General features: G+C 49.3%; 1 protein-coding gene across 6 annotated transcripts in view; it reads left to right on the top strand.

Moving 5' to 3' along the window:
* kif21b (kinesin family member 21B) overlaps positions 1–14458 on the top strand; it is a 46283-nt gene extending 31825 nt beyond the window's left edge. For 2 of the 6 annotated variants that reach the window (XM_035520185.1, XM_035520184.1), the window contains exons 27-35: positions 51–89; positions 4220–4356; positions 5009–5189; positions 5449–5613; positions 6003–6120; positions 6342–6512; positions 9639–9838; positions 10167–10318; positions 11101–14458. In XM_035520185.1, coding sequence (XP_035376078.1) covers positions 51–89; positions 4220–4356; positions 5009–5189; positions 5449–5613; positions 6003–6120; positions 6342–6512; positions 9639–9838; positions 10167–10266 — 1111 coding nt within the window. In that variant the 3' untranslated portion in view covers positions 10267–10318; positions 11101–14458. Of the gene's footprint in view, positions 1–50; positions 90–4219; positions 4357–5008; positions 5190–5448; positions 5614–6002; positions 6121–6341; positions 6513–9638; positions 9839–10166; positions 10319–11100 lie in introns of those variants that run through there. The other 4 variants (XM_027023060.2, XM_035520186.1, XM_035520187.1 and 1 more) reach the window with 4 other exon arrangements.

Below are 14458 nucleotides of genomic sequence, written 5' to 3'. Positions count from 1 at the left end.
ACTCACTCCACCCACCCTCCCCTAACCCTGCTCCCGTTCTGCCCCTTTAGGTCTGATGACAGCGACTCCTCACTCTCGGAGGTCCTCAGGTAGAGATCTCTGTCTGTCTGTCTGTCTGTCTGTCTGTCTGTCCGTCTGTTTGTCCGTCTGTCTGTCTGTCCGTCTGTCTGTCTGTCTTTCATTCTGTCTCCGTGTCCTGTTGCCTGATTTAGGCCGTGCACGTAGAAGGCGTGGCCAACGTTTGAGCATGTCAAATTCTCACTGGCCCCCTCCCCATTTTTCATTTCTGTTTCCGTGTTTGCTGCGAACCCCAAAAGCTCTGAACGAACCTTATGGTCTAATCTCAGAAAACGTGCATTTAGAACCCATTTGGAATAACTTCTGTGCAGCAGAAGGAGCCGGAATGATGTGAGACTTGCTTCCGTAGTGATTTGCTTTCCCAAGCAAAGCCAGCTCAATTACTGGCATGCTCAGCTGGGCCCAGACCAGTTCGAGTCGGCCTCTCCGTGAATGTCTTACAGATAGCATGTTAAAACATGTTATTTGACTGCAGCTTGTGAAATCGTCAGCACAGTCGTATATTTACTGCCGGGTTTGCGCACTGACGGGTCTGTCTGCCTTCTGTTAAGGCGAGTTCGTTTTTGGCAGCTTGAACCAATGAATGCAGGCCGATGAATGCAGCTGCAGGAATTTGTGCTTTCTTGGGAGTTTTGCCAGGGGACTCGTAAACATTTGGCGTAGGGGAAGCCTGTAAACGGCACCTCGGGCGCTGCTCGGTTCGCTTCGAGGCCGCAGCTGCATTTCTCATTATCCCATCACGTTCTCACGGCACTGCGACAGAGGACGTCCGTCTTTCGGCCAGCTCCTCTCTTCCCCACGGAGCCCCAGACGACCGCTCGGAGCCCGTTAAACCGCGTTTGCCTGCCAGGTCCGCTCTTAGCTATCGGTGGCCCTCCCAACACGGCAATTGGCAGCGCTCTTCCGTAAATCCCATCACGGAAGCGTTCCGATAAAGGTTCATTCTCACCAGAACACTCTGCCACCCCACACCTCGCTGGTTACCCCCCCGAACATGTCATCGCCCTGCCGCCCCCCGTGGTGGCAGCTCTCCCTCGTTCCCGGCCCCGCTGACGGCTCCGTACCCACAGCTTCCTTGCATGCATTCCCTCACTTGCTGCATGGAGATTTGATTTGAGAATGTTCTTGTTCCCTTTCCCTTTTTGTTCGTATTTGCGTGACTTTTGTAGACTTTTGCTGTGCTGTGGATCTGCTGTGTTGTTTTGCCTCCATTCTCGTGGGCGTGTTTCGTTTTGGGGGCGCGGGGTTTTTGTTTGTCCGTGGGCGGGCGCATGCGGGGGTTGTGTTGGCCTGGGCGGACTGCCTCGGGGCCCTGGGGTGTGTGGGCGTGATCGTGCGTGCGGTTCAGAGACTCACGGCTACTGAAGAGAATTCCACTTAGCCTCGCTGTTCTTCCCCGCCCGAGGTGTCGGGTCACTGGTCGACCGTTCCTGCCCTGTGAGGGTCCACTATTGGACCACCAGAACACCCGACAGACCTCACTCAGACAGACAGCTGTAATCATAGCACCTGATATCAGCTATGCAGTTCTCGATGCACTGCACAACTGTATCTTATGAAAACTGTATACAAAGCTTGACGTGACGCCCAGACCTGTGAATACTGCAATGGCCTGTTTTCTTTTCTTTTCAGGGGTCATTCTTATAATTTATTTGGCTTTTGAGATCTTTACGTAGGGGGGAAAATGCAAAACATCACGTGAAGTGTGTGACTAACATTACCAGTCAAAGACAGCGCTTTAATGTCCCACATCTCTCTCCAAAACACACACACACACACACACACACACACACACACACACACACAGGATTGGCGTTTGCCTGCGCTCTTCCTCCCCCGTCCAGCCTACTCTCCAATCCTGTCCCAGTTTCCTCTTTAATCAGCCTTCCTGCTGTCACCTCTATGAAACCGAGCCCAAGTGCTTGCTTCGCGGTTACAAGGACCGGAGGGGTGGCCAGGCCGGACACTCGTCGGCTGGAGACCAATTTTCCCTTCTACCCGTGAAACTCCGTCTCACTCGGACAGCTTCCCGGAGAGAGGGAGGGAGAGCGCGCTATGGCCGAGCTCGCTGGGAATGCTGGAATCCTCATTATTTTCTGGAAGGGAAGGGTTGTTTAGCCCTGCCAGACTGTTGATGGATTTCACGGAGTTGTGTGGACTAATTGGCAGGAAAGCATATAGCAGGGGAGACTCGACGCCTGTGGACCAAGGAAGAGTCGGAAACAAAACACCACCACCACCAAGTTTTTTGTTGTTGTTGTTGTTGTTGTTGTTGTTTTCTTTATTTTTTTCATCTCATAGGATGGTAGTCGCACCTGTTTGCAGTGAGAAGTTATTTCTCCTTCACCCATTAGGGGGCAGTGGCGAGCCACGAAAACTTTGCCTCATCGCTGGTGCATCATTCACCATGCAAAACTGAAATGTGAAAAAGCTCATCTTTTATTGCCTCTTTGGACGGAAGCAAGTTCCAGCTGGTCTTGGCCAGTTTGTAGTCAGGATCGCGGACCGCCGTGTGCCACCGTGCGGCATGTCTGTTTGGGGTTCTCTCTTCTCCTTTTGAGACAGATGAGGAGGCTTGGGTTCCGTCCATTTCAGAAGCTTGCCAGAGCTATTCTTGGCTGTGGCGGAAGGGAACAGAGACGCTCGCCTCCACCCAACCCAACCCCTATGCCCCTTTGATGTGAATGAGTATGACGGGCGTCATGCGTCGTCCTTACTAATTCTGTCACGCCTGCGACAGAGTGACATCACAGATCGTATAAGAGGCGAATGACCCTCGCTGCCTCCCGTCCAGCTTCTCCGCCTGGCCACGGCCACCGCCCGGAGGTGAAACCTTGGGAGCCCACTCAGAGGGGAGGCTAGGCTAGGCTAGGCAGAAGTGGAGGTGTAAGACCGAGCAAGCGTCTTCTGAGCCTGGCGGTGGTTAATTGGGTTGGGGGGGGGGGGGGGGGCGTCTCGCTGAAGGCGAGCTCGTGAAGGAGACAGTCTGGTGCTTGGCTCCAGCAAAGCTCCTTCTGAGCTCCTGGTGGATAAATAAACAAACAGATAGATAGACACATAAATAAATAAGGCTTTCAAGGCCCCACACTGTTTCTTGTCCTGAGATGCTTATCTATCACTGAAGGAGCACAAGAACTTCTGCCAGTAACTCACAAATGCCTTTACACACACACACACACACACACACACACACACACACACACACACACACACACACACACACACACAAATGCTCGAGCGCCCAGCCACATGTCCACATGGCTTAGTTGGCCATGACAAATGTGCATATAAATGTTTATTTCATAATCCTTTAAACTAACACGTTTTTTTTTTCGCCAAGACATTTTTAAATAGATACTCCATGTGATCTGCTTGCATTAGTTTAATTCTGCAGCAGGAAGATCCTCAGTGTCACCGTCAGTCCTGATCTCTGGCAGCCTGATATGCTTAGAGATTATCTTTCTCTCAGTCCCAGGCAGACGTGCACAGCTACAGGCAAACCCATAATGCCTTATTGTCTGTAAAAGTTACTGTTCGCCCAGCGCACAGCCTGCAGTGATTTGTTGGTAAGGTTTGAGAGATCATCCCCACCTCGCTTTTAGATGATTCGCTGCCCGGATGTTCTCCTGTACGGTCGCTCTCGCTCGCCCCACGTAGGGAATCTGCGCGGCAGGCGTTAATTAGCACCTGCTCCGGATACGGAGCCACTTCCGTTGTTTTTCGGGCGACTTTAACCTGCCGTGCGGCTTGCCGGCGGTATCCTGGGTGACGTGTCGTACCCCACCCCCACCGATCGCGATCGCGGCCGGGGGTTTGATGAAGCTGATTAAGGAGTGCCGTACCGATAATGAACTCAGAGACAGCAGAGGAGGCAGTGGAGCTGCAGCGGATCTGCTCAGGGTCTGCAGCTGTGAGAGGAGAGGGAGAGAGAGAGAGAGAGAGAGAGAGAGAGAGAGAGAGAGAATGGCAGTCAGCGGCGTGACTGAACGGCCGTGCGCCAAAGCAGCCGGTGTTGAGGGGGTAACACTTTGGCAAGCACACCTTCCATTGGGAGGGGTGGAAGGTCAGTACACACTCGCTGTTAGTACAGTTTTGAATTGTTTGTGTGTGTGTGTGTGTGTGTGTGTGTGTGTGTGTGTAGGGGAGTGATAAGCCCTATGGCAGCGTTGAAGGGGGGGAGAACTGCACCTCTACAGTGTATAGCAGTGGCAGAGGGACACTCTAAACCTGTACTGTGCCTCGACGCCACCGATGAACTGCTCTTCACCGGATCCAAAGGTACACGCACGCACGCATGCACACAGACAGACAGCAGGAGTGAGTTGTGAGCTTATCGTCACTGTTCTATCGGGTTGAGCTCAGCTTGCCTAGTCGAGCCTTTTAACAGCCTCTTACAGTGCAGCTCAGACCGAATCACAGTGGGAACTGGCACACACAGCAGACCCAAAGAACCGCCTGACTTCTGGACTCTTACATTACGGGCTCTTTATACAGAAAGGAAGCGACAGATTCCGCTGAAGCTGCAATATTCCTGCCCCAGTCAAGCTGTCACCTGCTGTATATTGGCTGGTTTTGAAACTGCGTGTCCAGGCCCGAGGGTAGCCTGGGGTGACATGTATTCTGTCCCCTGCTCTTGGCGTCCTAGTGCTGCTAATGGCATCCTGCAGCCCGTGTGGAGGAGACCGTGCCCCTAATGAGGCTTGTTGGTTGAGACATGAAGGGTGCCCGAGGAGGTCTCCGTTAGCAGCGGCCATTGAGGGCCGCTTATCTGTGGCCTGTAAATCACATGTAGAAATGGACAACATGGACGGTGAATAGAAAGGCGTATGCCTAACGAGTAAAGGTGGTGCAGTGTTTGCCAACAAATGTGCTTCTTGACATTGCGGTGTAGTCTAAACGTAGTCTGCCTCGGTCCCCTCCACGTGGTTAGACCGCACCTGTAAGATGTGGAACTTGGTCACGGGTCAAGAGATCGTGACGCTGAGGGGACACCCCAACAACGTGGTGTCCGTGAAGTACTGCAGCAGCTCCAGCCTGGTCTTCAGCGTCTCCACCTCCTACGTCAAAGTGTGGGACATCCGCGATTCGGCCAAGTGCGTGCGCACCTTCACGTGAGTACCTCCGTCGGGCTTGCCCTGTCCCGGCTGCTCGGTCAGCCTCAGCGATCCCCAGGTGAAAGAACCAGAACTTGGTGTAAAAATAAAACTAGTCCTATTTTTTTCCCCTAGGAGTTAAAAAATAGTCAGATTTAAAAGAAAACCAAAAAAAAAACTTCTTTACTAAATGTGAAAATTTCCCAATCAGCTTTGAGGCTTTATTTTCCTCCTTAGCGTCCCTCTTCTTGCCCCGCCCCTTCTTCTTCATCCCCAGCTCCTCGGGCCAGGTGGTGTCGGGCGACGCATGTGCAGGCACCACCACCCGCACCATCAGTATGGCGCAGGGTGAGTACCAGATCAACCAGATCGCGCTGAACCCGTCTGGCTCCGTGCTCTACGCTGCAGCAGGCAACACAGTCAGGACCTGGGACCTGAACAGGTACGGACACGCCCCCAACGCCGCCCCGCCCCCAACGCCGCCCCGCCCCTTAACGTTACCACGCTGCCAACACCTCACCCCCAATGTCAGAAAGCCCATATTACCCAAACCCAACACACTCCAATGCCACCATGCCCCCAACACTACACCCCCCAACGTCACCAGTTGTTTCTTACAGGAGTACTCTGACAGACCTCATAAAGCTCATAAAGCTATCTCTACTTACACTTCATGTGCTATTAACTAACATTTTTAGGAGAAAGACCTGAGTGCTTCTGGTCATACCATTTGCATATCAATAAACCTTTAAAAGCTAATAATAGCAAATGGCTTTTGTAGTGTGAGCTCATAGAGACTGAATGTGTATGTGCATGTGTGTGTGTCTGCAGGATGCAGGCCACTGGTAAACTGACGGGGCACATTGGCTCAGTTATGTGCTTGACAGTGGGTTACTCTGCTGGAGGCAAAGACCAGGTCATCACTGGCTCTAAAGACCACTACGTGAAGGCATGTACACACTTACTGCTTGTGTTTGTCTTTTTCCTTTTTGGAGCACCGTTGCACGTGTCTTGCAGGGGAACAAAGCCGTGACCGTCAGTCCTGTAGACAGAAAAACAGAAGCCACGTTCACACACGGTGCTCCTTTTGCGCGTGAACCTCACGGGATGCCAGAAATATTCTGCCTCGCCTGCAGCGCACGCGGGCTAACCGTTGGCACATTCCCGCAGGTGTTCGATGTCGCAGAGGGTGCGCAGGGCAACGTTGGCCCCGCCCACAACTTCGAGCCGCCCCACTACGATGGCATCGAGTGCCTGGCCATCCACGGCGACGTGCTCTTCAGTGGTTCCCGTGACAACGGCATTAAGAAGTGGGACCTGGAGCAGCAGGAACTGATCCAGGTACCTGAACGTTAGCGCTCCGGCTGGCCGCCTGCGTAAAGCCAGCGCTTTTGTGTTATTGTTTCTCTCGTCCTCTGGCTTGTTGTGACCGGCGGGGTTGCTCGTTTGAAAATAGAGGAAAACTAACTAAAGAATGTTCTGTGTTGTTATATGTTTACGTCTCTGTTCTGTCTGTTCTTTTGCAAGTCTACACATCTACATCATAAAAAGATACTGCAGTCTTTTGTTTGCTTACTTACAGCTATCAGATCAGTAGAATCACACTTGTGTTTTTTTCTTTGGCATGTGAAAATAGATACTCTGTGAAAAACCTCACAGGAAGCAAACTCATCTGAGAAGTCTTCTGCCCAAAGAATGCCAAAGAACACAGCCAGTAGCTCAGGCCACAGCACAAGTTATGCAGCTGTCTGCGAATATCTCTACTTCGCAGCTTCTTGACTGACGGGGACTAAATTGAATTCGGTGTCTGATAAAATATTAACTTGCTCCTTTTTCCCCCCTGTGCTTTTCCTAAAGTCAATTACGCGCTTAAGGAGATACTCGGTCCATTGTTGTTGGCTGGAGTAGAGGTGATGCACGACGGCCGTCGGTCAGCCGCGTCTATCACTCGTGACGGCCTCTGACAGTCACGGACTTTGAATGGCTTCTTAAGGTTAAAGCCAATCACCCGAACTTACCATATTAGACGCTCAGCCGCACCTCGCGTGTTCGAAAGCTGAAAAGGGCAGAAATAATTGCAGATTATTATGCGGTGAATTGAAGACTGCTTTGTCGAGAGTCAGCCACCCACCTGTCGGGGGAAATCTGAATCGTCTCTCGCTGGAGATCTTTGGAGGAACATTAGCTGGCTAAGCTGGTGAGATGCAAACAATATGGGGGGAGACACAGTTCGGTTTATCTCCTCGTATATCTTAACTGCTTTAAGCTTTGGTAAATAAACAGGACTGCAAGCTTCAGTTGTCGGTCTTTCCACATTTTTTGTTTAGCTCTCAAAATGTTCTTATTTTTAATAAATATACAGCAATTATAAGGTGTATTGTACGTTCAGGCTTCGACACTTTTTAATTCGGGCGTTATTATTTTAAATGATTTGCCTTCGTTCCGAAGCACAGACAGCGACTGGGCGAACGTCGGTATTTAGAGCTGAGGCTGACCTTACAGCTGCCGGCTCTGGGCCACGAAGCAGACGCACACTCCTTAAGTTTGGGGGAACAAAGTACGGGAGGGGCAAGGAACTACACTGGGCTATTTATGGAAAGCTTTTCCGTTCAACTGCTTAAATGCGTAGACAAACCTTTAATCGAGATTCCCATATTGCCACCATTCCGGACGACATGACAGAATTCCCCCTCTCTCGGATTCGGTGGCGCTACTGAGCGTTGGAAGCTCTGCTCTCGGTGTGTGTTTGCTTTCGCTATTACCTGCCACTTGCTCTTTGCTTACACGGCTGGGTAAATTTGCCCAGCTAAAGTGGTTTAGCGTTCGGCCTTTTACACGAAGGGCCCCTGTTGTCCCGCGCACTTCGGCTGACCCTCGGAAGGCCAGAGCAGCAGCGATGGTGTTTTTCCCTTCTGTTTATCACTGGGGTTTTTGAATACACCGTTAAAGCATTAACACATGATGCATCATACAAGATGTCTGTGATGTATGTTACTGTATATGAAAATAAGTCATAATCACATAAAAAGATCGGATGTTTTATAACGTAAAAATAGCATATGTATGTTTTATAATAACCAGTGTATATGAACTTATGGTCATAAATTTCTCTTATGAATATACACTTTGAATATTTAGTGAATTGAAAACAGATTCAGGCCCCTTATGAGGCATCAGTTACAATTTCATTGCAAACCGGCATGGTCTGAATGCACAAATTCATTATTTCCCAGCAGATCTTAAAAAAAAAAAAAAATACTGCTTACACCAGTATTCTTCAGACTAGGACTTGGTAGACCATCTTCAGCTGCAGTAACAGCGTTGTCTGGGGAGGACTGTTTGGAAATTACTTGTGTAAATTTTTGTCCTGGCTGATTTGCTCCAGTTGTTCTTGTTATGTGGACGGGCACTCAAGCCTCTGCTTCTCTCTGGCTTCAGGTTTCCCAGCTTTCCTCCACAGTTTGCCCCACACTACATTCCTTAAGCGGCCTTTTGCCCAGAAAATGTGAGCATTTTTAGTGACTCCCAGCCAAACGTCACCAGTAAGCAGACTCTGTCTTTAGGGCGATATCCGTCACAGCACAGGGGACGAATGCTTGTCCGAACTGCGTTAGTCAGATAGTCATTTCAGTCAGAGAGCATTTTCTTACATAAAACCAGTATCGCTTTAAATTAATTAATTCTGAGGGTCAGTCTTATAAAATCAAAAATAGGACAGCATAGAATATCAAAGCAATCCAAATTAATTAGATGATTTTGAAGGTGGTTGAATTCTTTTGCTGGAGACACTGGAGCTTTTAAGCACACACTTTAATGCCCACTTTCTTATATTTCTGTGTAAAATGTAGGCTGTGACTGATCAGTAATGTATAGTAATTATTAGCCCGATGCTGTGTGGCCATGATGGTGTCTCAGGTGTTCTTGGCATATGCTGTGCTTAGGCGTTCTGTGCTTAACAAATGTAAAAATCTTCCGTAATCAGGTTGTGTTAGCTTACATGCTGTTGGTTTATCTGTTCATTAGTAAACAACAAAACCTGCACCTTTTCAGCAGGTCTGCGTGATATAATGCTTGCTGTTCGTTATGGTGTCTTTGCCCTTTGCAATACTGAAATCCCAGAAGGCTGCAGTGTGCAAATGAGTCTAATAAATTTCTAATTTAATGTGCTGTCAGCATCTTGACTAATCCCTGATCTTATATAGTAGTGTTTTTTGGGTGTTGTAATAAATTCATGTGATTAATTAAATATTTGGTGAAAAATACCGCAGCGCAATCTTTAAACATGTCACATTTGCTGTGACATGTGAGCACTTATTGAAATGCAATATAATACCGACATTAATCACGTAGTGTTTGTGTCCATATCGTGCAGTGTGTCACGTTAAATCAGAGCAGACAGGTGCAGTCGTAAACCCAGACCTCGTCCATTCGCTCCCATGACGAACTGTGTCCTGTGCGGCTCGACAGCAAATCCCGAACGCCCACAAGGATTGGGTGTGCGCCCTGGCGTGCCTGCCGGGAAGACCGACGCTGCTGAGTGCCTGCCGCGGGGGCTCGCTGAAGGTGTGGAACGTGGACAACTTCACCCCCATCGGTGAGATCAAGGGTCACGACAGCCCCATCAACGCCATCTGCACCAACTCCAAGCAGATCTTCACCGCGTCCAGGTACGTCCAGGTCTCGGGTCCAGGACGGCTCAGGGGAGATGCAGGGGGTCGCGCGTGAAAGACTGGTGGTTAATAAGATGAGGCCTCCTCACTGATCAGTGCATAAGCAAGTGTGGGCTTCTGTGAATGCCCGCGCCATGTCCACCGAGCTGTCACTAACGGAGCACTCCTCTCTTCTGTGCTCTTTTTATTTCCTTTGGTCTTGTTTATTTCTCTTCTTTCCCTCTGTTTTTCTCCTCTTTTTTTTTTCTCCCTACACCCCCCCCCCCCCCCTTCTGCTGTTGTTGTTGTTGTTGTTTTTGCTTTGTGGCCGCGGGACTGTCTGCAGCGACTGTCGGGTGAAGTTGTGGAGCTATGTCCCGGGGCTCACGCCCTGTCTGCCTCGCCGGGTCCTGGCCATCAAGGGCCGGGCCACCACCCTCCCCTGAGACGACACTCGCGCGCCCTGCCTCTCGCGTGCCCCGCCTCTCGCGCGCTCGGGTACTGCCTCTTTCTTTGTTACTTTCCTCTGGGCTTCCTAAACTTCCATCTTTCTCATAGCCTTTCTCTCTTGAAATCTCCCTCCTTCCACCTCTCTCTATCTTTCCCTTCTCCGCTTTCCCTCTGACTCTTAAATCTGCTTCTTCTCACCAGTCCACTTCTTCTCCTTTGATTGTCCCCTTCTTGCAGTGCCTTTTGTCATTCTCTCTCCAGGGCCAGCAAGGAACTCGCCCACTTAGGCTAGATGACATCTCTAAGCTTGGGTTTCTTCCATCTCGATGTGTTGAGAGAATTCTTCTTTCAGAAGAACCAAAACCCATTGCAGTTTTAATTGGGCATAACCCTCGTGGCATAAATCCTCTTAATTACATTCCTGCCCTGAGAGCTGCAGTCTCATGCCTACTTGAGTTCTAGTGCCTTGCGCTTCTGTTCCACTGGCACACATCTGGTATTCAATTAATTTCCTTCGTATCACACCAAATACACCTTAAGCACACAGTACTACATGTAAATAGCGTGCCATAAGGCGCAGCTATGGTCTGCGCGTCGGGGCTTATCTGAGCTTCAGAGGTATGGGTTTAATGAGGGCGTGTGTGGATGGAGGGGTAGCGAGGGCCTTCTGGGTGAGGCGTCTGGACCGGGCCCGTCTATGATGGCGGCGGGGTGGGATGGGGTTCCTGTCGACGCGTCTGAAGGCGCCCGAGTCTGTGCCTTCCCCTCACGCTCCTGTTTGTAGCCTCCCCTCGATAACGTCAACGTTTTTTGCCCTTCTGTGTCTGCAGTGACAGGACGGCGAAGATCTGGAACCTTCGGATGGCGAAGAAAAGGTGATGAGCGGAGAGCAGCGCCGTAGGCCACCCGTGCCCCCTCACCGCGGCCTGCCGCCTCGCCGTCCGAGGTCAGAGGTCGCGCTCTGCTACCGCGGACACACGAGCCTGCGTAGCATGGCGGAGGTGCAATCAAGGGACGTTCCTAAGAAGATGAAGGCAATACCGAATCCAAGGTGGCATTTTTAAAAAAAAACCCACCCTTTGTTTTTCTTCTTTTTTGTGCCATGTTGGTATTTTTGACTCCAAATGTTGCGATGCTTCTTACGGCAAGCCCTTATGGAAAGCGCCCTTCTGTGCCTATTTATTTTGAAGGTTAAACAAAAAAACCGTCCTCCTCACATCAGTAGATGTAGCTGCTGATTTTACTTTTTTTTTGGGATATTTATTATTTCAAGGATGAAAAACAGTCTGAGAGAGGCCTTGGGAAGCCACTTCTGAGCCAAGCGGTGGGGGAAAGCACTTTTATTTTTTAACCCCCCAGAGAGCCATATGTTTGTGGTCTTTGGTTAACTGTATAGAAACAGCACGATAGGGAGTCAGTATCCAGAACATTCTGGAAGCGGGAAGAGAAAAGTTTTTCTCTTTTGCCATCTGGTGCCATCAGTGTGTGGGTCCAAATGCAGTTCTGGAGCCGGTACTGTGCAGTAGTACTCGCACACTCATTCAACCGCCACCCTCCTATGAGTGCATTTCAAACTTGTTGTGAACTTTCTGAGGTTTGGAGTCCTAGAGTCCCCGCCCCCACCGTCGATATCTCGAACCATTTGACAAAACGTCCGGGTTCCTTTGCATTCAAAGAACATTCTCTCTTGTGGTTTCAATGACCTTATATGTCCTCTACCTCAGGCTTGGGCGATTCTGTTGGGTCTGTTTTCGGGGCTGCGGTTTGTGTAATTTTCCCCCGTCTTGCTACTGCTCGTCTGGGTCTGCAGTATTCCCCGACCTCCAGGGGTGTCCGCGTGGTGCCGGGCAGGCGCTTTGATGACCAGGCTCTTCTCTCTGACCTCCAGGGCTCCATAGCACTCCTCAAAGGGTGCGGTACTTAAGCAGGGAGGGTGAGACTCCAGAGCGTGCAGAGGGCTCGAGGGAGGCGGGGCCATCTGGGAGTGGGCGTTAGGTCATTTCCTGTCCACCTCCGCTATGAGGGGGAGTTCCTTTGTGACTGACCTACAAACAAAACATTGAACACGGCAGGCTGTTGAACCGTGCTGTGGTCTCAAGGTAAAAACTGCAAAAAATCTGTCCCTGATTATCCAGTCAAACAGTGAGTTTAGAAATTCGTCCATTGTTATTGATGAAACCCATATTTGTGCACACAAAAATCTAACACATCAAGTAGCCTGCCCTACACAACATAGCGTGCTAACAGCAAATGGGTAATGAACATTTTGTTGGGTCAACACAGTTCAAATGATTGTTAATAAATTGCTGCTTCTTTTGTGTCACCACGTTGTCTCAGTGTTGGAGGATGGCATGTAACACCCAACGGTGCCAGTCATGAACTAATCTGTTAAAAGAAAGGAAAAATATAGTGGGCTAATTAAACAAACAAAAAAACAGCTTGTTCCGCACTTGTGATGACATCTCGGTGAGAACTAAGATGAAGTGTAAAAAATCCCTACAAAATATTGATGTTCTGCAGGACTTTATGAGTATCTGCCAAGAACCCAGAAACCTCCTCCCTGAAAATGGCTGAAATATGAAACAACAGGAACCGAGTCTTCGGCAGGACATCAGATGGTTTGTTCGATCCTTTGGCCACCCCACCATCCAAGTACTGGGTGGCATTTAAATGCGACTTCATCCGGAATGATCTCATTGGATCCTTCCCAGTTCCTGATGCCTCTCCTACCTTTACCAGCTCCCTTTTGTTAACAGTCAGTAATGCACAGTGAATTGGCGTTGGGGAGTAAGTCGGGATGGGGGCGGCTTTCGCGGGCATAGCCTCCTCGCCCCCGTGGGAAACGAGCAGGGATCTCACGCCGTGTTAAACAAAAGCGAAGGTAGCCCGGCTCCCACAGGAGCAGGCAGCTTGGCTGACAGGCGCACGTGGGCGACGGCGGGTCCATCCTGGCGCGCGGCGCTGCTACGCGCCGCATATTTTTAGACCGTCAATCATCTTCTTCCAGGGGCTGCGCTTGGCGCTTCCAGCCTCCAGATTTACTGTCTGATTTAATGAAACATATTTATCACCCTAATCTGCCCGACGTTTCCTGGGCGACGCCCGGTGGCGTTCCGTGGCAGCTGTCCGTGGGTGCTCCGCTGTCATGGCGATGCTGCAGGTTTCCAGCAGTGAGGGATAGGTGCGGCTGTGAGGGCCCAGTGCATGCGTGACTGCACATCGAGAGGTGTTACTGCTAAACCTCCATACCGGTTTTCCTTTTTCTTGTGAAAAATGAGATTATATAATGCGTTAAGTAAGACCCTAAAAATCTCTTGTCTGTAGCTGACGGTCATGTTAACGGAGAACTCTGTGATCTAGAGAAACCACTGCCTTATTTTGAAGTTCACGATTGAAGTATCCCTGGTCAGTGTTCAGAACACGCAAGACTCTACAGGCAGTGCACAGCTTAAGCCAGTGTGAGTTCTTCCCCTGCCAAAGCAATTTGTCCTCTTTAAAGGTGGATTTTTCATACATTTTCATTATAAACGTGTCCAATAAATGGTGGACATTGCAAGCTATTTTGGGCCAGATTAACCTCTGAAATCCTTCCAGGCCCAGACCCTGGGAGGGTCTAATAGTACTGATGGTGTAAAGATTTACAGGAGAGACTGAAGAGTCTCTTTCCATGGATGTATTTAAATTTTTTTCTCCTCAAGTTTTACTGTGGCTACAGAATGAAGGATGTACACATTGTTAGTCATTGCCAAAGGCTTTAAACCAATTATCATTTCTGTGTATATGTTAAATAGTCTGATTAATTAATTTATTTTGCTTTGTTTTCCCCATTTTCTTTCATCTTCATCGGTCCTCCAGTATTTCTTTAGCGGTGCTGTCGGATAAAGCAAACAACCTTTTACACTAAAGTAAATGCACCCTCACAAGAAGTGCCCCTCGTTAGTGAGCTGAAGAGACCAGACAGTCTTTATTCATTTCATTTTAGAAATGAAAGCAATCAAAGCATTTCTTTTTGAATAACATTTGCTTTTTTTTTTTTTTTTTTGCTTTTTTTTTGGGACATTTTTGCTTTAAGTGATCATGGTATAACTTGTGATGAGAGAAAACTTGTGAAATTTACTAGTGCTCAAAGGCTGTAAAACAGGACTGTAGCCTCCGTTTGTGTGTATTAAATAAGAACAGTGATTTGAA

Source organism: Electrophorus electricus, chromosome 20 (assembly GCF_013358815.1).
Source record: "Electrophorus electricus isolate fEleEle1 chromosome 20, fEleEle1.pri, whole genome shotgun sequence".
Lineage (NCBI taxonomy): Eukaryota > Metazoa > Chordata > Actinopteri > Gymnotiformes > Gymnotidae > Electrophorus > Electrophorus electricus.
Note: the sequence above shows the minus strand (reverse complement) of the source record. Positions and strands in the feature narration are given on the sequence as shown.